This window comes from Babylonia areolata, chromosome 19, assembly GCF_041734735.1.
Source record: "Babylonia areolata isolate BAREFJ2019XMU chromosome 19, ASM4173473v1, whole genome shotgun sequence".
Classification (NCBI taxonomy): Eukaryota; Metazoa; Mollusca; class Gastropoda; order Neogastropoda; family Buccinidae; genus Babylonia; species Babylonia areolata.
The window spans coordinates 20,302,381-20,325,011 of NC_134894.1; the positions used below are offsets into that span (position 1 = coordinate 20,302,381).

A 22,631-nucleotide genomic window follows, 5' to 3' on the forward strand; every position below is an offset into this window, starting at 1 on the left:
AGAGACAAGATCAGGAATGAGGTGATACGAGACATGGTAGGAACAAAACCAGTACTACAACACATAGAACAACAGAGGATCAAGTGGTTTGGACACCTCACACGTATGCCTCTGAACCAACCAGCTCTTCGGGCATATAACACCAAATACTCTGGCTGGAGAGCCAGAGGAAGACCAAAACGGCGCTGGAGCGACTCAGTGGCAGACACCCTCAGAGCCCACGAGATGTCCCTCCTCCAGGCCACTCGCCTTGTTGCAGACAGACAACTGTATCTCCCCGCGACGCCCACCGGTACAAGCGGAAGGAAAAAGTAAAGTGAAGTAAGCTCAAGTTACATTAAAGTCGGACTGCCGGACTCACTGATGATGATGATGTGTGCGTGTGTGTCTGTGCTGGCCGGTGTCTGTCCGTCCGTCTGTGTGTCCGGCGGTGTGTGTGTGTGAGCTTGAACTGAGGCCTCAGTGGAGGGCGAGAGCGGAGAGCTCGGCAGTGACGGAGACAGACTGAGATCGAGAGACTGAGAGAGAGAGAGAGACTGAGAGAGAAAGGGGGGTGGCCGGGGGGGCACAGGGTACCCCCGGCGATTCATTCACGGTTACTGGCGACTGAATACATCACTGAGGGGGAAAAAAAAACCTGACTAAAATATCACCGTATTCCGCCAGGTGTGTGTGCGCCATGACGGCCCGCCGGTGTGTGTGTGTGTGTGTGTGTGTGTGTGTGTGTGGTACGTGATGTATTGTCTAGTGTATGTCAGTGTGTGTGTCAGTATGTGTGTGTGTGTGTGTGTGTTGCCTGCCCGGCGGTTGATCATTAATATCAGTTTATCACTGAGTAACATCATGTTTCACAAAAGTGATTTTTGATAAAACATAAAAAGTGTCAGTGCCGGTGTGTCTGTCATGAACTGATGTGTCAGTGTGTGTGTGTGTGTGTGTGTGTGTGTCAGCTGAGTGCCAGTATGCGCGCGCGCCGGCGCGACTGCGCCGCTGTATAGCGTGTCAGTGACAGCAGCTTGCGATAAGTTAGTGGCTTCGCTCGAACTCATTCAGTTTGACAAGTTTTCTCTTCAGTTGACATGTAGATGTCTCCATTTGCATTAGCAACGCCTTAAAAAAATCATACTGATGTAATCCGGCACGACAAAACAAACGAGAAACTGCATTTCATTCAATAATACGTAACTCGCGTGTTCTTATGTATTATGTTGGGCTCAGGACACAACGTGATGCCGGAGTTTTTTGATGTGTCTATTGGATAGTTTGTGGTTCGCAAAAGCGTTTAACTGAGCTTAGAGTCCGCATGTTGCCTTCTTTTTGCCCTGGCACTCTTGTCGTTATTTGTCACCTTGACCGCTGGTAATGGCTTGTTTACTGCTTGCACCTTACGCGTCTACAAAAAGAATCATGTAAAACATTGGCGTGCAGCCAGTAATAAATTGAATGAATTGTCCTTTTGACTTTCACTTAGGATGTATGTGGTGTTCTCGTGGTGCTTCTTGCATAAAAATGGTAATAACTTGAAAATGAAATAGAAAGTATCAGACGAATTTTATCCTTGATAATGAGCTCACGTCAGCACGAGATTTCATGACGTCAGACTTCGCATTTTGACCAATCACAGCTCGTGTTTCTCGACGCGGATGAACATAATCCGGGTGAAAAATAAAGAAAAAACTAATGCTGCCTTGCTTGCTCAACCTTGTGACGCCAATAGTTTGGCTTTGACGTGGCGGCTACGTATTCTGCAAGTTTATCCACTCCGATTGCCGCAAAAGTTGGTGACGAAAAGTACGTAACAGGTAAGTTCACACTCGACGAATCACAACAAACAGCATGGTGCCCGCTAAAGATTCGGTGTTTCCTGACTTTTCAAGGATTTTGCGCTTCAACAAATGATTTTTTTTCTGCGAGTGGTTCACTTCAAAAATGGGTTTCAGTTCAGGAACTGATTGCCGAAGACTGTGAGTAACTTAACTTACGTGAGAATTTTTCGATTCATGTTGTTACTCGAGCGCACTGCTTTTCGGAGGCAACCTCTGAACCTTGGCTGCTTTACCCATTTCAAAAACTTACTGTAAAATACTGTGACCGTGTCAGTGTGTGAGAAACTGATGATGCGTTATGTTTGTTGTTGTTTGTACTGTTTGAAGGAAAGATCATAAATGTACACATCGATACTTATATGAACAAGTTAAACCTCATTTTATCTAATGGGGGAAAAAAGTCTAAACACACACACACACACATACATGTTGAATGATCTGTTTGTGTGTGAGTCAACCAAACTGAGAATTCAGTGAGTCATTGTGTATGTGTATGTGTGTTTATAGATTTTTTTTTATTACATAATCATTGCCACTGTCACTATGGACCCAAATGATGACCATAAAGCCTAATGAGTCTGTTACTCCTTGAATATTTTACCATTTAAAATTTTGCCTTATAACTAAAAAACTGAAAACATGTTTAACTTTTTTATATTGCTTGTAGCTTAATAATAACATTAACGTGTCATTTCGACAAAGATTGTGTATTAATCAGGGATGGAATTTAATGAACTTACAAAGCACAAGTTCAGATGATGCCTGTTTTGCGTCTTTGATTTTTTAATGATGATTTTTTTAATGACAGTTTATTAACATATGAGTTAAAATTCTATACCCAGTATTGGCAAGGGTATGATTTTACTGTCTGTTAATATACAAAACTAATGTGTTGAAATTCCAATAGTGTTATGTAGCACTTGGACTTGGAGTTTTACAGTATGGTTGGTATTAATTTATCATGTCTGAAACATTTTTTACCAGACAGTATTCAGTGGTGGTCTAGTATTTATATCTGTTCTGTTGTAACATACACAGAAGACACCACCCACTGAGCCCCGGCTGACAACAATAATTGCTTAGTGGCAGAGCCAGACTGAATGTCAGTGTGCATTCTCCTTGAGTGGAGACTTCCACTACATCCGTCCATCAAGCTGAATGTCTAACATCAAGAATTTTGACACAAACTATGTACAGCAACCAAGCAAGTTGATAGTGATACGATGATAGGAAATGAAAAGTGGGACCGCCATATCATGACCATGAAACGAGGGCATGGGAAGCTACGGAATCTGAACTTCAGCATTTTTATTATGACTATATGAGGATGATGACAGTGCTACCATTGGTACACAGATCGAAAGGTGTCATCTGTACAATTTACAAAAGAATTGTACACTAGATACCACCTGAGGGGTTGAGTAATGTTCTGAAACACATATAATTTATAAATGTGGATATATATCTTGATCATTATTAACCTATTACAAGTAAGACACTCAGTTGTGTGGTCCCAGTCCTCATGATCCTCTCACACTGAAATCAAACTAGTCACATGTATTGATGTAATGATGTATCCATCATACAGTTTTTAGATTAACGATCTGAGAGTGTGTGAAACCAACACATGGTATCACCAGTTAATTTTGTTTTTTCTCCAGCCATCTTCTGTGTAGATAGAACAGATTATTTTGTTTTACTTTCCACTTTGTTGGCCTGACTTGAGACGAGCTGATTTTTTAACCTCTGATGTTTGAAGGAAAAAATAATCTTGTCCGTTGTCATCCACCAATGATGTGTTGCAGTGGGGAAAAAAAGCTGTGGAAAGGATTCCTTTTTTTTTGTTTTTTTGTTTTTGTTGTTGTTGTTGACAGATTGTCATTTCTGTTTCCATGAAACACACACACCTATTCTTCTTGAACACATTGAACAGAAACTAATTCAGGGGGGTTTGGGTTTTTTTTTTTTTTTTTTTTTTTTTTTAACTAGCTAATTTGAGGTGGGTTCAACCCCATTATTCATGCTGTATTTTCCAGTCGGTGGCTGGTTCATATGAAGAGTGCTACAGCAGTACAAGTTAACGTTATAGAAACAACAACATTTTTTTTAAAAAGGAGGGGGGTTGCGGGGAGAGGGAGACTAAAGGGAAGACTGAGATCACAGAGGCATCACAGTTGTGCGTCATCCATTTCATGATTATCCCATTCATCTTTTAGAGTGATATTCACATATTTTTACTTGACCATCACTGCAACACTGTGAGTGTCAACAGGTATCTCTTGAACTTGGCGGTTGTAGGATCCTTTTTTTTTTTTTTTTTTTTTTTTTTTAAATGTGGATGTTGTGTGCACTGTCTCAAACTTGAATGGATTTCCCTAACAGTGACATTTTTTTTTTTCTTCTTAATTTTAGCATATAACTGCATCATTATCATTTTCATCCATCATCAGAAATTGCAGAAAAATTTGTGTAAAATATTGCCCTGCTCTTCTTATTTGATTAAGTCATTGTCACCTCAGTTTTATGTTATTTTGTTTTCCACTTCCTGTTGCTGGGTGTCTGAAAGGGATATAGGTTGGCACAGAAGGCTATTACTGCATTAGGGAAGGTGAAAAAAAAGAAGCCTTCACTTTTTGTTTGAACGATTAACTATCACTCTATGGCATTCTCCTTTAGTTAAAATTGTGTTTTATAAGTAGATTGATTTGTCTTGAATGTGCTTCTTCCTTGTTTGCCGCCTTGAGGTGTTCATTCCAGTGTCCCTGATGAAGACAGCTGTTACCCACAGGTCTTCCATGGTGCCGTAGACAAGAGCTTATTTCTGTATACATGTCGGTTTTGTCGATAATCGGTTTGTGGCTGCAAATTGTATGCTTTGTACAGCTCTACAGTATGTGGGTTGTCATCTATAGTCCAGTGGCGCTGACAGTGATTGTCTAGTGCCATTTTTGTTGTGCATGTGGTGATGCAGGTGACTGATTCCTATTCTCAGGCAGAATATTTGCATCTGTAGACCATCTGTTCCTCTCATCCCTCTCCCAGCAAATGATACAGTCTTGTATGCAGAATTGTGATGGTTTTTTTGAGTTTCCATTTTTAGTTTAAGTTATGATTATTGAACAGAAACTGAGAAAGGAATTCCTGTTGTTTGAATGGCTTGGTTTTTGTCTGCCATACGCTGTTGTGCTGTCCTTGGTTTTGCAATAAAAGGCATCTATAGGACATCTGTGTTTGTTTGTTTGTTTTGTGACATGATTAACTTGTACATGTCAGGTCTGCAGAAATGCAGAAACGCACACAATTTAGAAAATAACTCCCAAAGTTACAGGCAAATTTTCAGTCCGGATGCCTGGTTATGGCTTGCTCTTAGCTGATTCCGGTCCTTTTGAAGTTTTTTAACAGTTTTGTTTTTATTTTTGTTCAGATTGTATTCTCACTTCTGTCTGTGTGGTCTTGAGGGTGACAAGTGTAGGCAGGCTGGTATCAGTGAGCTGGCTATTTTTGAACTGCATGAGAACTCCTTTGACTGTGCAGAAATGTCTGAGGGCAATGCATCAGGAGACGTTGACAGTGGGAATCAGGGAGTGACAGTGGTTCAGGTTCAGTCTGTGATCCCCTCCAGCCAGCCTTCAGTCATTCATACTGCCGAGGGCACTGGGGCGGTGCAGACTATTCAGGTGGTCAGGGTAAGAACGCTTGTCCCTTCTGAACTTCCCACCATGTATTCTGACTGGGAAAAGATGCCCAAGAGGACATGCTTTTGACACCAATGCCCACAGTGACTTATTTTGACGCCTACGCCCTCGAAGACACTCTTTGACACATAGCCTTCAGAGGTGCATTCTGACACATGTGCATGGGAAGAAATGTTGAAGGAGGGGGCGGGAGATGAGTGTGGAGTGGGTCAATGATGTTTTGTAAAAGTGGATAATGAAACGGCAAACGATGGTACGTTGTCTTAAAGCACATAGTAAATATTTGCTCTTTTTGTTGTCAGTTTGTTATTCTTTTCCCATCCTCTCAGCTTCAACCAAAGTTTTAAGGTTCGCTCTTGCTCATCTGGACTATCTATTGTAATCTAACATATTTTGTTTCTCTAGTTTTTTTTCTCTCTTTGTTTAATAAAGGTCATATTGATTAAAAAATTGATGGAGACAAAAATATATCTCTGGTAGTGCCAGAGATTTATATCACATCAACAAATATAGTTGCTATTTTTCATTAAATGATCATGGTGACACCAAGCAAAGCATTTGCCAACTTTGTGGGTGTTCAGTTTTCAGATATATGACTTCAGTTTTCAGATGTTTTTATTTCATCTGAAATATAGTCAGGCATTTTCTTTTGATGCACACGAAACCTCAGTGTGTTGATTGGAAAAGTACATAGAGCCATGATCTTTGGACGTCTATGATTTTTTTCTAGTGATGAATGGGGAGATCTATCCAGCAATAAACTTTGCTGATTTATTTTGCCCCAGCTGCCAACACCATGCCTTGGATATATTATGTGAATGAACTGGATGAAAAATAACATAAAAAGCCCAACACCAGACTTATTTGACCAGTTGATCATGGTTGAAAATAGCTGATTTTGCTCTGCATTTGCTATCTGGCCGACTGTACTTGTACCAGATTACCTGCTTTGTTCTTTAAAGAAACCCAACTTATTTTTTTATACTTAAAACATTAAATCTGTTAGGGTTAACTGATTGCTATGCATCTATAGACACAGTTTTAAAATCTGTACCTGGTTGAATTTTTTAACAGATGTCTGTGATCAGATTTCAAGTTCTGATTTCAAGTTTTGTTTGATTAAATTCTTTGAAATGTCTTTTTTTCCTTTCACTAGTTTCAGATGAATTATTATCATTAAAGTAGGAGAGAAGGGAGCATACGGTGAGAGGAGATGAGTCATAAATTTGTTGTCTGTTCTCTGCACAGGTTGCCAGTGTTGATGAAGATTTATCTGCAGAAGACTCAGCAGCGAAAAAAAGAAGAGATTTTCTTGCACGACGTCCTTCATATCGGTAAGTTTTTCATATGTAATGTGGATGTGAATGTGAGAGAAAAGAGGGGGAAAAAAGTGTATCAGCCTCATGTCTCCGTGAAGGACACTGTTTTCAGAAAACAAATTATGTTTAAAATAAACAATTTATTTTAAGAACTTTTTGGGGGGGGGGGGGGGGGGGGGGTCTTTTTTTTTCTTTTTTTTCATTCTTTACAAACACATTAATTGTAATAACATGAAAGAATGTGAGAAAGGTATTTTGACTTAGTGTATATATATATATATATATATATTTTTTTTTTTTTTAATTATTATTATTATTTTTTTTTTTTAATAAAAAAAAATAAAATAATGAGAAGTGTTGAGTGCAGGAAAAGTAGATAATCATAAAGGAAAAAAATGACATAACATGCACATTGTTATCACAGTTGTTTTAACTGTATTTGATCTGACAAGTACTGTTGAAGATGGTAGTCAGCCTTTTACTAAAACCGTTTTACACCATCCATTTTCACACCATAGGTAATAATTCTTTATCAAATGCCACTGAGTTTGCGTGTATGAGAGAGAGAGAGAATCATAGATAATAGAGGGACGAGAGAATATATATCACTGGAGCATTTTGACAAGTTGTGCACATGTCAATATGGGTACACTTTATAGAGATCAAAATATTTTGTTTTTCAGTTGCTTTTAAAAAGACTTTTAACTAAATACTTGGGAGAAAAACCCAAAGTTATTATTATGGGGGGGGGGCATGGGGGGGGGGTGCGGACAACAAAATCCACTTTTAAATTTGTGCTTATTGATTCAGTCTTGAAACATGACTTTCTTTTGTCGCTGTTTTTCACAGGAAGATTTTGAATGACTTATCATCACCAGTGAATAACATGGACGAAGACTCCAACAGCAGCCATAGTCAAGACGGAGATTCAGAAGTTGCTCAGAACCTCACCAGTTCGGCTAACTCTGTACACTATCAGCAGGGAGATCTTGGTCAGTAGTTCATTTGCTGTTTTAGTATTGTGGTGAAGCCGTTGAATTGTGCTTCATGGCACTGTGGTTTTAACCCTTTTTCATTCACATATTTTACAGAGAAACTAGTACTAGTGTTTGGCTGTGGCTGGAGAGAATGCAAGGGGAGTTAGATAGCACTGAGGTTTCATGAGGACACCTTCAGCCCCCCAAAATGCCAGAAAAGCCTCCAAAAAACCCACACAAACAAAGCAGTAAAAATGAAAGGGCTATACCTGCCTGATTGACGGAGAACATAATGTTGAATTTCAAGACAAAATAGGATGATGGAGCAATTTGTTTCTGATCCTTAAGCAGCCAAAACAGCAAAGCATACAAACAAAAACAAACACCAACAAAAATCAGTGCATTTACTGAATGGCATGGTGAATGTTGGATTAGTTTGGAAAAGACCCCCATGTTGAAACATATCACTTTCTTGTCTCTTTTTATCAAAGAGGATGCTGCATACATAAACAGAAAGGAGATAATGCACTAAGAGAGGCTACTAACTGCAGCTACTTTCAAATTTTCCACTTCGGTGGAATAGCAATTTGCACAGGACAAGAATTAGACCCTTGCCTGAGTCCACATTAGTGGGTCCACTTTACTCCACTTAATCATTATGAACTGTAACTTGTTGCACTAATCATGTGTCTTGTTTGAACTGCTTAACTGTAACTCGAGGTTGATAACTTTGTTCATTACACTGTATCGTAGTGACCTTTTTTCAACTGTAATGAGAGAGAGTCACATGTCTATGTTGAATCTATACAACAGGAACCCTGCAGTAACTGGAGACAGGTCACATGTCTGTTGACTGAACAACAGGGACCCCACAGTAACTAGAGACAGATTACATGCATGTTGACCCTGTACAACTGAAACAGAAATCAGAGACAGGTAACATGTCTGTGTTTAAATACAACAGGAACCCCATAGTAACTGAAGACAGGTGCCATGTCCATGTTGACTCTTTACAACAGGAACCTCACAGTAAATATAGACAGTTTACCTGTCTGTGTTGAATATATATATAACAGGAACCCAACAGTAACAAGAGAGAGGTATGTTGTCATTAGTGACTATACAACAGGAACCCTAAAGTAACTAGAGAGAAGTAACATGTCTGTGTTGATTGTACAACAGGGACCCTACAGTAATAATACAGAGGTAACATGTCTGTGTTGACTCTGTCTGTACAACAGGGACCCTACAGTAACAAGAGAGAAGTAACATGTTTGTGATGGCTGTCTATACAACAGGGACCCTACTGTAGCAAGAGAGAAGTAACATGTCTGTGAGGACTTTGTACAACAGGGACCCTACAGTGACTCGAGAAAAGTAACATGTTGACTCTGTACAACAGGGACCCTACAGTAACATATTTGATGACTGTCTTTCCTGACTCTGTCTTTCCAGCAGGGACCCTACAGTAACAAGAGAGAGGTAACATGTCTGTGTTGACTGTTCATAAAACAGGGACCCTACGGTAACAAGAGAGAAGTTGCATGTCTGTGTTGACTCTGTCTGTACAACAGGGACCTTACAGTAATGAGAGGTGACATTACATGTCTGTGTTGACTGTCCATACAACAGGGACCCTACAGTTGCCGGATGGCACCCCAGTGACGCAGGGCCTGCAGACGCTGACCATGACCAATTCCAGTCCCACCTCCGCCTCCTCCACAGGGGGAGGGGGTGCTACCATCATCCAGTACACCCAGGGCCCCGATGGACAGTTTTATATTCCTGGTGAGAGCATTAATCAAAATAGGGAGTGTATGCAGCCCGTTTTCGTGGTGGATTTTTGGTCGCTCGCAGAGCGAGAAGTAGGTTATATGACAACATGTGCAGCCCACCACTGTAACTGGCTTCTCTGAGTTTGCACTGCTTTTGTTTGGACAACGTTTCGGCAGAGTTTATAAATGGATGGGTTTGAATACATAATGGCAGATATATGACAAGAAACACGCTCAAAGTAAACATAGAAGACTAAAGTAAATAATGGGTGTAATTATAAAGCCAAATATATCTAGTGAAATGGAGATGTGCATGCGCACGTGGCTCTCACTAAAAAATAACTTGGGAACCCTGACAAAAATCCGACAAAAGCAGGCCTGCACACTCTCTCTAATAATTTAATTTGGCTTTTATATCGCCTTTCCATATAAAACATGTTCAACTGCTCTGTGCAGTATAAAATCTGATGTGAAAAACAAATATTTTAACATTAAAGAGAAAACGTATGTGCATTACCTAGCCACACAAGCACTAATTTTTATATACATGCACACAAAAATACCATACAACACTCATCATATGTATCATGCATCACAATGTCTAAATGATGATTAAGTCAAAGAATTCTCTGTCAATGTCAGTTTGTGTCTGAAAAAAAAAAATGAGATGGTATATTGCTGTAATGACCAGAAATAGTTTGGTAAAGGTTCATGATCTGAGGAGCTTTTGACACTATTAAAGAAAACATTGGGAAGGTAGCACAACATGCCAGTGTGGGAAAAGGACGTGATGTCATTTGACTGGTGGTAAAAGAACCTGCCAATATGGGTTGTATAATTTGAAAGTGCTTTTTTTTTTCTTTCTTTTAATTTCACAGGATACTAAGACACACACACACACACACACACACACACACGTATACACACACATACACACACATGCTCACATACATTCCCTTCATTTTCACGCAGTTCATCGAACAGTTTTTTTTGTTTGTTTTTTTTACATACTATTACAAGCACTGCTGTCTTTACAACTGTCGCACATTGTTGGGGCTGAGAGGAGTGACCTTGTGGTAATGCGCCTAGCTAGAAAGCAAGTGTCCATGAGTGTGAATTTCACATGAACTAGGATTTTTACTCCCCCTCAAGAGCTTGAGTGGCGGTCTAGGTGCTAGTCTTTGGATGAGACGATAAACCAAGGTCCCGCATTCAGCATACACTAAGCACACTTAACCCATGGCAACTGAAGGGTTATGCTGGGCAAATTTCAGTAGAAAAATCCTCTTTAGTAGTAGAAAAAAGACTGCACAATGGCATTGCACTCACTGTAGGGGAGAGAGAGAAGCCTGAATTTCACACAGAGAAATCTCTGTTGTGACCAAAAAATAATACAGTACAATAGGTACCATAATGGTGTGGAGAATCTGAGTTCACTGGTTCAGTTCCCGGCACAGTCGCCAGTATTTTCTCCTCAACTGGACCTTGAGTGATGGTCTAGACACTAGTCATTCGGATGATATGATAAACTGAGGCCCCATGTGCAGCATGCATTTAGTGCATGTAAAAGAACCATGGCAACAAAAGGGTTGTCCCTGGCAAAATTCTGTAGAAAAATCCACTTTGATAGGAAAACTAATAATAAAAAAAACACCCAAAAACACAACTGCAGGCAGGAAAAAAATACCCAAAATGGGTGGCGCTCTCAGTGTAGCGATGCGCTCTCACTGGGGAGAGCAGCCCAACATTCACACAATCTGTTGTGACAAAAAAAGAGTAATACAATACACTGTGTGCAGTTGGAGGAAGCAACGTGCAGGCCTACCAGATAGCCACCTCCCTTCCCCAGGGGGTAGTCATGGCCTCGGCCGACAGTCCTCTGTCCAGCCCACAGCACATCTCAGAGGAAGGGTCACGCAAGAGAGAGCTCAGACTGCTCAAAAACAGGTATAGCCAGGGCCATCTGTTGCATGCTGGTTGGTTGGTTGTGGGAAAGTTTGTGGGATCATTGGTATGAATCCATTACGGTTTATACAGGTTTTGATTAAAGAATTTTAAAAAGAAATTGCATGCCTTTTTTAAGTCCTTAGAAATCTTTAAAAAAATAAAAAAAAAAAAAAAAAAAAAAAAAAAAAAAAAAGATTGACCCCAGTTTTAAATTTGGCTTGTAAGTTACTGAAAGCAGAAAGATATATATTGTTTCTGTCAGTGATAAAGCACAGCTTCAAAATATACCACCTGAAAATGAATTTTAAGTAAAATGGTCTTTTGTGGAAGGTTCATCGTAAGACTCTTTGTAATCAAACTGTCAGTGGTCAAAATGGCATGCATTTCATGTATGCTCCTGACATTTGAAAGTTTTGGCATTTGGTCTTTTAAAGTTAAAAAAAAAAAAAGAGAAAAAAAAAGATTAAATAGAACACTGTTCACTCTGTTTCGTGCTGCTTGGTTGGTGGAGTGACAGATGGATGAGGGTGATTGACAACAGTCATTTCAGATCTCTCGATTGACTATATGGGTAGCCGGATTACACCAGAGAATGAAAAACAGCATCCACAGAGTTACTGGAAAAGGTTGTCGTTGTGCTTAAGTCTGCAGTCCATGCCACCATTTCAGATTAGGGGGTGTTCATTTTTCTGCTGCCAGGATGAAAATGAATGGTTTAAATCCGAATACGGTTTTCTCTGTTCCCTAACACTTACTTGTTTCAAAAGTCACTAGAAACTGGTGTTTTGTCAAAGACTGCAGAGTGATGTTGAACAGTTTTGTTTTAAAAAGAAAAAGAAAAAAAAAGAGCTTGTAATCCAGTCCATGAAAACTATAGAACTGCAAGCCAGATATGCGTAGGTTTGGTAAGAGGTGCCGCGGCTTTTCACATCGCTGACAGTAAATTGCATGAGAAGTGAAATGAAATGAATATGCATGGTGGTAAGACTGTGCATGATAAAGCTAAAGTATTTGAATCAATATGGGTGAAACGTCAAAGTATTTGAATCAAATGTAAGCAGAATGAGTGCTTATTGGAGATGAATTGTGTAATTATTTATGAATATTTTACAGTACCTGACATGTTATAATAAACGTAAGTGATTTCCGTGAGTCTGCATTGTAATCGTAATTTCTGATTATGAGATGATAATAAGTAGACTTTCATTTTCTTTACACACAATGACAGAGACAGACATGAGACAGTTGACATGCTATGATGCATTTTGTTTACGACCAAAGCCAGTGTTCAGTCACTGCCAATGATGGTGTGTGCAGAGAAGCAACAGCTGAATGGCTGTACTGTGTTGTGTGTCATGTTCACTGCCAACAATGGTGTGTGCAAGCACCACACAACTAAATGACTGTACTGTGTTGTGTTCACTGCGAACAATGGTGTGTGCAGAGAAGCATCACACAACTGAATGTCTGCACTGTGTTGTGTGTTGTGTTCACTGCCAACAATGGTATGTGCAGAGAAGCACCACAGCTGAATGTCTGTACTGTGTTGTGTCATGTTCACTGCCAACAATGGTGTGTGCAGAGAAGCACCGCACAACTGAATGGCTGTACTGTGTTGTTGTGTTCACTGCCAACAATGGTGTGTGCAGAGAAGCACCATACAACTGAATGTACTGTGTTGTGTTCACTGCCAACAATGGTGTGTGCAGAGAAACACAACTGAATGACTGTACTGTGGTGTGTGTTGTGTTCACTGCCAACAATGGTGTGTGCAGAGAAACACCACACAACTGAATGTCTGCACTGTGTTGTGTGTTGTGTTCACTGCCAACAATGGTGTGTGCAGAGAAGCATCACACAACTGAATGTCTGCACTGTGTTGTGTGTTGTGTTCACTGCCAACAATGGTGTGTGCAGAGAAGCACCACAGCTGAATGGCTGCACTGTGTTGTGTCATGTTCACTGCCAGCAATGGTGTGTGCAGAGAAGCATCACACAACTGAATGTCTGCACTGTGTTGTGTGTTGTGTTCACTGTCAACAATGGTGTGTGCAGAGAAGCACCACAGCTGAATGGCTGCACTGTGTTGTGTCGTGTGCAGGGAGGCTGCCAGGGAGTGCCGCCGGAAGAAGAAGGAGTATGTGAAGTGTTTGGAGAACCGGGTGGCGGTGCTGGAGAACCAGAACAAGACACTGATAGAGGAGCTGAAAGCCCTGAAAGAACTCTACTGTCAGAAAGAGGGATGAGCTCCACCCACCCCCCTTTCTCTCTCTCTGCTCCCCTTGCCCTCCAGTCCACCCCGTCAAAGAGCAGTCTGCCTGTGGGCTGCTCTTGTATTATTGGGGAACTGCCATCCTTCACGACACCTATTTTGGTCAGAGCGAGCTGGTCGCACAGCAGCCAGACACTGCGCCATGCAGCAAAGCCAGGATACTGGGAGGTGAGGCAGCTTTGGAAAGGACTAGCGCTCTGGACAGCACGCTGGTGATTTTGTGCATGCCACAGACAATGTTCTATTGATCTGGAAGCACCACCACCCACCCATTTTTTTTTTGTTTTTTGTTTTTTCATTGCATTTTTTTTTTTTTTTTTAAACCAGTGTTGTCGGAAGACTTGACCATCTGCCTTTGGAGACAAGACGAAGAGTGACAAAGAAGATGTTGCTGTGTGTTGTTGACCGGTGTTAAAACACTAGGGGACCTGGGTTGGACATTGCCCTACATTTGAACTTGAACTTGTTTTGTGTTTGGTCTCTTCTACTGGTTGTTGTTATGATGTCTGACACCTGTCTTTCCCACCTATCCACAAAGTGCTTTGTGTCCGTTTCCGTGATTTTTTTGTACAGGGATTTATCTTTTTCTACCACCAGCTGGATTTCAATCGAACATTTCACCAGTAATAGGTCATTCGTTCATTGTGTTTTGTGGTTTGGTCTTCTACTATAGACACAGCTGATTTTGAGATATTATTCATTGTTAGCGTTCACTGTTGTCTTGACTTTCACTTTGTGTCCCGAAACACAGCACACTGCACCGGTGAGTTGCTGCATAAGGTGACTTGCTTTAATCAGTCAAGCCTTTTGGAACTCAACCCAGTGTTTTCTCCCCTTGAATTGCTCACCAGTTGTGCCCCTTTCCTTCCCATCTACCTCCCTGTCCTCTGACCAAAGACTTGGCACAGTTCTGACACTGCAGAGAGAAAAGTTACTAGATTGAAAAAGAGAGCAGAAACTTTTCTTTGGCATTGGCAACGAAGATGGGATTGAACAGAGAATCAGCAGGGTTCTATCACTGTAGGGAGAATGCTAACAAAGACAAAGACAGTAAGGCATGCAACGTTTTTGTGTGAAGGAGAGTTAACAAAAACTTTTCTTCTGCTTTGGTGATAGAGATGGAATGCAACTTACAAACAGCATGGTTCTATGACAGTAGAGAAAATGCAAGCAATGACTGTGACACATACAGCATTTCTGTGTGAAAAAGAGTCCGCAGAAAATTTTCAGTATCAGTTGACAACAAAGATAGGAAGACACAGACGGCGACAAATATGCATAGCACGGAGCATGTTCTTTGGCAGGGAAACAAGGGAAGATGCCTTCATATTTTCAACAAAAAAATGTTATAGTTTGTACATTTACACTCAATGTGAATCTCATGTAAACACAATCCAAAAGTATTTATACTTCTCAGGCGTTCACATACATTTGGCAGAGGTTTACCAGACAACCATACAACATGATTGATGATAATCTGTCAATAGATGAGGTAGATAATCTGTCAATAGATGAGGTAGAATTTCCCATGGATCTCTTTCAACAGTATTAAAAGATGGTTCACCTGAGATTGCAGTAAGAATGCAGGGTTTATTTTGAATAAACAGATACATAATTTTAATACATTTTAAAAAAAAATCAACACGCTACACTGTTGCTAGAACTCTCACTTCTACAGTGTCTTGGTGTGTGCTGCATTTTCTTGGTTTTGTCTTTTCAGCATTAATTCTGTCAGTGATTGTGTGTTGCTTTGCTTTTGATGCCTGTGCTTTACCACAAACTGTGAAATACTTTCAGTGGGTATGACTTGTGCACAGTTTATGCTTTAGGTCTCCACAAAACAGGTTTGCCTCATGGAAATGAAAAACATGCGTAAAAAAAATATAGACGGAAGTGATCATTTGAACTGAATTTATGGAAAACCTGGGGAAATAACTCTGCTGTCACTTAGCATATGATCAGCAAACAAATATATTTTATCAGCTAGAAATTGTTCATTTTTTGAGTTCACCTTCTTAAAACTTTAGCATGTTTTCAGAGGTGCAGTTTGCACTTTGTTTTATCATTGTAGATAATTAATATTGTGTCATATGCACATGTAATTGAAAATAGTGAATAAAAGAAAGTTAATCATTGTATCATTGTGTTATGTATACTTCTCAGTGCTTAATGTATCAATTTTAAGATGTATATGTACAGATGGTGACAAGCCCTTTTGACACGTTTTTGTTTGTTTTTTTTGTTAAGTTCTTACTCTTGTTGAGTATATTGTAAAATTTATATAAATAAACCAACAAAATAACAAGAACAACAGACTGAGAAATGTGTTTTAATAGTACTTTGGCCAGAAAAGATGCAGACTGAGAAATGTGTTTTGATAGTGCTTAGGTCAGAAACAACCATGTAGATGGAGTCTTTGCCGAAAGAATACAGCAGAACTAGAAGAAATCCTTTTACACAAGAGTGCCAAGAAATTCCTTATTTCATTTTTTAGATTTACCCCTCATGGTTTTCACAGTTCATTCTTTTCTCCCTTGTTAAGATGGTTTAGACAAGAGACGGTGGTGATGTGTGTATGTTCTGTGTTTGTCTGTGATTATTGATTTCTTGCAAACCACTTGACAGTTTTTTTTACATGTACAGTTTTGTTTTCTGTCATGTGAGAAGATGGGGATTCCTCACAAACTTTTGACAAGCATCAGTATGACTTGGCCAAGTTGACATTATTAGTTTTGATGATCAGTTGAAAATAGCTGTCTTGTTTTGACCTTTATTGTGATACACAGGTGCAGCATGTGTTTTTAAACATCGGCATTTTATGATGTTGGGAATCCTCTGTTGAAGATTTTGGACTGATGTGTGTAGACATAGTAAGTCTATAAACTACGTATTTGATCACCTGGTATCAGTTGTCCATGTGCCCATCGAATTGTATGTATGTTTTAAAGTTTGTTTTTTTCTTACTAGTCACAAGTATTGTAGAAGTCTAGAACCAAACTTGGTAGAAGGGGAGTTATATAAAAAATGACACCTTTCCACTTATTCCAGTCATCTGCGAAATGATAAAAGTTGTGTGTGAGATCAAAAGTTAACAATAAAACATTAAAGTCATCATTGATTATTTTGGTTTTTCAACAAAACTTTCATCAGCTTCTGGACTGGATGTTGGTCTGGTTTTGATTATTGTAGTGGACATGGAATTTCTTGTCCCTTTTTTTTTTTTTTTTTTAACCAATGTTTGACAAGTGATCCAGTGTCATAACCAAATGCATATATATCACACTGTACACACTGTATTCACAGGGATTTCAAAAATCCTCAGGGATCCCAAGGGACTTAAGGACGACTGATTATACAACTGAGTGATAAGTAAAGCCAAACATGCCCACCGTAGCATGGAAATATTCACTTTTTTTGTTTTTAAGCGAAACTAGGTATTACACATAAATCAGTCCTTGGGTTGCAGAATGTCAGGAGGTCTAGTTCTAACTGCAAAACTACTGTTAAGATTGATGGGGGACATCCCTCTCTTTTGGTGTGGAGCAGATGAATACCCCTCTCCCCCACCTCCCATTAAAATGGCCGTAGGTGATACCCCTGTATGGCAAACATCAAATTTCTACCACACTTTTCCTGCAAGCCTGGGTGGAGAACTTATTGGGGATAGTAGACAGGTGTGTGGCTTGAGAAAAAAAAATAATGATACATTATTAAAAGAGAGAGATTAGAGTAACAAATCATGGCAGGGATGAAACCGGGTTAAATTACTATGGTTTCTGCATGGGAATAGAATCTACATTTGTGTTTCTATGTTTGAGTGAGTGTGCATATTTTGGAATGATTCTTTGCAGATGACCATTTATGTTAAAAATTTTAAGCTGTTGCTTATAATCCTATCTTTTAACAAATTCAAGATCACACTTTTAGTCAGTATATTAGTAATCAAGGAAACCATTGCAGTCAAATGTGGTAAAATGCAGAATTGAGCATTGTCAGTCTAGTGTGGTATAATGTAGAATTGAGATTGAACATCATTTTACATGTAACCTGTAAGTTCTCTTGTCATGTATCAAAACTACAGCTACAAATAAAGTCCTCTATAGTTTTGGAAGATTGTATCAATCAGAAATCAATAGCGGCACAGTTCAAAATGTACAGAAACACAAGTTAAGATGTGTAATTTTAGTAAATATGAATACCTCATAATTATTATCCACAAGTGAGAGGCTTTGTGATCTCTGGTTTCTTCATTGTGGTTCACTTCTGTCCAAGACGGGGAATGACAATTTCATGTTGCAGTGGATAAAACAGAGAGCAAGATTTACCTCTTGTATCTTATTTTACCATCAGGGCAAAGACTACAATCTGAAAATATAAAAGAAGAAAAGGGGCATTGGTTGGGGAGGGGGGGGTGTGATGGGGAAGGGGGTGCATATACAATCAGAAATCTCAGTGTGCCATAAATTGCCTACTATATATAAAAAAAAATAAATAATTAAAAAAAATTGTAGGCTTGGAGATAAAAATGTATGTCACTTATCAACTGATTTCAACAAGAGGATGTTTGGTTTGTCGTGCTAAAACTGCAAATAGAGTGAGTGAGTGAGAGAATAGACTGGGGTTTGCAGGTATTCCCCAAATAATGATTGTTTCAGCTTCCTTTGAATAGATAGTTTCAGCTTCCTTTCCTGAAATATGTTGAAAGTATCCCTTACTTTACTGAAAAATGGAAAATATTCTGTCCCTTCCAGAAATAATTTGAGTAGTAGGGCCTTCACATGTGTTTCTTTTCAAATTTCTCAAATTCTTCACTGATATTATTACTATGGTATTAGTGTTTTATCTAAGCCATTTAAAACTGACATTTTCATGTCAGTATAAGCTTTTTTCCCTTACAGAATACTTGTACTCAACAATGACCACTATTTACAATACAGCAGATTAATCGTGAGTTACAAATAATACTACATCAGTTGTGGGGTTATTCTTATTGAATGTTTACAACATTTACAAAATTTAATAAACACTTTAAAAAACAGTTTATGAAATACTGACAATGTTAAAATCAAACATTCATTTACAAATTTTAAGCAAGCAACTATTGAACAGTTATTTCATTCTTGAGGGTGCATTATGCAAAACAATCCAGTTTTTCTTGTACTTATAGGTGTCAAGCTTTTAAAGTCATTGTTCATGGAAAACTTTCTTCGTCAGATTCCAAGTTGAAACCTGTTTGCAGATGAATATTTCAATGTATTTATTTATTTATTTAATTTTGTGTTCATGTTTTACAGAAACCTAGGGTAGGCTGTTAAGAGCTGTCCAGCGTATTGATTTATACAGATAGATCAGGCATCTGCTCTTTGTTTTTTTCTTTTCTCTTTTCTGAAGCAGATGTGTAGCATACATGCTTGCTTTGAGACTGAAACTGAAGCATTGAAAAGTGAACTGATGAGGAATCAACCAGTGCCTTCCAAGTCCAGATCTTCCCCTGGTTCATCAGTTGTGTCCAAACCGTTTTGTCTTCTGTTCTTCAGCACTGAAGTCTTGTCCTTCTGAGTTCAGTGGGCTGGGGTCACAGAGCAGGTTCCTACCACCTCAAGTTTAATAAACTTTAAACTGTTGGAGTAGAGCGGATTACAACATTGTTCAACAAACGCCCAACTGGTGAAATACCTTGCAGCCATAGACCGAAGAAATCTAAATGCTTCACATCCATAGACCGAAGAAATTCAAATACATCACAACCAAAGAACTATGAAGTTTAAAAACCTCACAACCTTAGACCAATTCACAGAGAAAGAAAACTAAGTGGCTTCAGATTATAGCGATGTACTGTCAGAGGGGAGAGCTGCAAAGAATTCCCGTTGAGAAATCTGCTGTGGTTGAAAAGTAATGAAACATCGTTTGTTTTGTGGCCTTTCGCTGAAAAATGAGATGAACACCATATTTGACTAGGCGAGAATCAACAGATGGTCCCCAAAATACTCTGGTCTTTCTACGCTGATTGTTCATTCCACATCTATTTACTATATGAGGCTGCTTCTATTTCCCGCACCAAGCTGTTTTTGCCTTGCTATGACATATCAAAAAGGAACTTACCTTTTACAAGAAAATAAGATCATTACTTATTTTGTTTTATTTTTATTTAGAGTTGTTGACTCTAAATTAATATGGGAAAATGAAAAAGTTCCTCTGGTGGTTTGCATTGTCTCACACACACACACACACACACACATGACAAATGTCTTTCTTGTTACATGTGGTGTACCAACAATAGCAAAAAGAAGATCTCGTATTTTGCAGTTCATGCAAAAGTGTAAATAATCTAATCTGCATTCTTTTTGATCCCCCAAATGTTGATTTAACATGCCTGTTGAAAAAAAAAAATTCAGTTAAGACTTATTTGATCAGTAGCTGTTGTTGTTTTAACCAGATACCTGTGTTGAAGAAGTGACCACTTACCCGTATTTACAATCTGTTGAATTCCATTGGGTTGACCAGTAGGTCACCATATATATTCATTACCATTGTCTGCTTTTTCATGTTTGAGAGGGAGATAGCAGAACAAGGATCTGTTTGTGTGATCAGTGTTGTATGGAAATTTGTCAGAACAAATGAATACCTGCATCAAAACGTATGTATGTCAGTGTGTGTGTTTGTGTTTGGATTTCTTGTTCATACTTCTAAATATTTCTTTTACACTTATCCTTTTGGTTTCCTCAAAGCTGCGCCAGCAATTTTATTGTTTAAAATGCTGAAGTAAGATAGGTTGAAGTAAGATAGTTGCTTTGTTATTGTTATCATTGTTTATATCATTCTTTAAAGCCACAAGCCGTCGTTTTGGTGAGACTGCCAGGAACTGGATAATGTATCAATATTTGATTTTTTTTTTTTTTTTATCTAAAAATGATAATTAAATTAGAATAGATCTGAGGTGGTGCATGGGGCAAGCAATTGAGTCAGGTTGTAACACTAGTGCCTAAACTGTGGTATGATTATGATGAATAGTGATGTCTTTCTTCATAATTTTGAAACACTGGAGTGCCTAAGCAGTGGCGTAGTAATTCTTTCGTTTCTGTTTTCTCACCCTGTAGGTAAAGGGGAAAGAGAGTTTTTTTTAAAAAGACAACCTCAGTTATCTTCAAGTGAATTTATTTCACCTAATTCATACTGAACCAAACATTTGACACTTGCTGATAACAAAACTCGCTGTATGTGTCTGTGTGTGACTAGCAAGTCACATGTCTCTGAACATGAATCACACATGCCACAGTTCATTGCTCTAATGAATCCTCTCAATTAATTTCTGTAACTGTGAACTTTGGTTGGTTTGTTGGTAGTCTTTTTTTCCCCTCCAGATGTGACAAGTTTTGTGTTTTACTTTTTATTTTACTGTTTATTTAGTTGGGCAGTCCTGATATGGCCCTGTGTGAGTGGCTGGACTATAAACAAATGTTATCATCGTCATGGTGACAAGATGATCGTTAGCACCTTTGTGGCAAGTTGAAAGTTTGTGAAACAAAATTATCTGTTCTCACAGACATGTATCTTTGTTGCCTATTGCCCACCTGACCAACAGCACTTGGCCATAGTTCTTACAGTTGTGTTACATCCTTCATGATGAAACAGATACCATTTCAGTCCTGTTTAAAAGATTGTGAAACAAAATCACCTGTTCTTGCAGATATTTATCTTTCTTTGTTTTGTATAGTTACACCACCCAGCTGACTGACCACACAAGGCCATAGTTCTAACAGTTACAGACAGGCTTGTACTACATGTATCCACTATCATGCGGAAATAAACTGTTTCAGTCTCAGCAAGGCTCAACTCCATGATGTTTAATAAAGATAGTAGTCATGAACTGTGTTGATTTGCAGGTGTTTTTGTTGTTGTTTTTCTCTAAATCTGACAGGTTTTTGTTTAATGCTGTTGATTTTTTATTTTTTTTTTAAATAAAGTGTATTGGTAGTCCTGATATGGCCCTGTGTGGTCAGCTGGACTTATAGCAACAATGTCAGGTCAAACTCCTTCATGAGAGACAGAAGTGCAGTTGACTATTGGCCCCCTCTTGGCATGTCTGGTCACCAGACACTGACCGCAGTACTGTTTTCAGTTCCAGGTGAGATGCTTTGGTGGCCATTTCCATGGTCATGTGTTTTAACTTTTACAACAAAACTCTTGTTTGGCAGTGTCATACTTCCCACATGCCAATTATCAGGAAACAAAAAGAGATAAGTGGAATGACTAGTTGATTGAAGTAATAGGAGGAGTTTGTATTATACTCCATGTTTGGTGATAATATACTTAACATGTCAAACTGATGCAAACTAGGCCTGTCGGTTTGCTCTGCTCGGCCAAATTTCGCGCGGCTAACTGCGAAAAGACAACCCGTCTTGCCTGGTCCGCTCTTAGCCAGTTGTAATGAAAAGGTTAATATTTTTTTCTTGGAAGATTGTATTGTGATAGAGTTCTTGTCTCCCCTCCACCTCCACCCATCCTCCTAGTGGACTTAAGACACCAAGAAGATGCACTGTGAATGAATTAAGTTTTACACTTGTTTGTGTAGGCTCTGTGGACACAAAGTTAGGGAGCTTGGATTACTTTGATATAGTGAGTGAAGAGATTTCATAGAGCAGAGCATGGTTTTCATTACTGGCATTGTTTTGCTTGTTTGTTGGGTTCCCTCCCATGAAAGATAAAGTGTAGAAATTGTTTAGTGTTGGTTTTCTGTTGCAATTCATTGTTGAAAACTTTTTGTTGTTACATTAAAATACACTGTGACAGAGTAAACCTGTCTTGATTTTCACTGGTGCA

The 22,631-nt window shown here is 39.0% G+C and overlaps 1 protein-coding gene across 4 annotated transcripts; it reads left to right on the forward strand.

Annotated features, from left to right (window-relative positions):
- The first annotated feature begins 1,664 nt into the window (after nt 1-1,664).
- On the forward strand, nt 1,665-22,607 carry LOC143293529 (cAMP-responsive element modulator-like). Of its 4 annotated transcripts, none has more exons than XM_076604442.1 (7): nt 1,665-1,802; nt 5,361-5,512; nt 6,770-6,855; nt 7,690-7,832; nt 9,450-9,605; nt 11,392-11,539; nt 13,641-22,607. In XM_076604442.1, the coding sequence occupies exons 2-7, from the start codon at nt 5,363-5,365 to the stop codon at nt 13,783-13,785; spliced, it is 828 nt and encodes a 275-aa protein (XP_076460557.1). In that variant the 5' UTR covers nt 1,665-1,802; nt 5,361-5,362; the 3' UTR covers nt 13,786-22,607. The 4 variants fall into 4 exon arrangements, with proteins under 4 accessions (XP_076460557.1, XP_076460559.1, XP_076460556.1 ...); XM_076604441.1 differs by lacking the exon at nt 1,665-1,802 and adding an exon at nt 1,815-1,964; XM_076604444.1 differs by lacking the exon at nt 5,361-5,512 and having other exon boundaries at nt 1,686-1,802.
- The last annotated feature ends 24 nt before the right edge of the window (nt 22,608-22,631 follow it).

Coding starts and splice junctions, on each gene's coding strand:
- LOC143293529 (XM_076604442.1), top strand. CDS start 5,363: ATGTCTGAGGGCAATGCATCAGGAGACGTTGACAGTGGGAATCAGGGA. Junction 5,513..6,769: donor AGACTATTCAGGTGGTCAGG/GTAAGAACGCTT, acceptor TTCTCTGCACAG/GTTGCCAGTGTTGATGAAGA. Junction 9,606..11,391: donor TGGACAGTTTTATATTCCTG/GTGAGAGCATTA, acceptor CACTGTGTGCAG/TTGGAGGAAGCAACGTGCAG.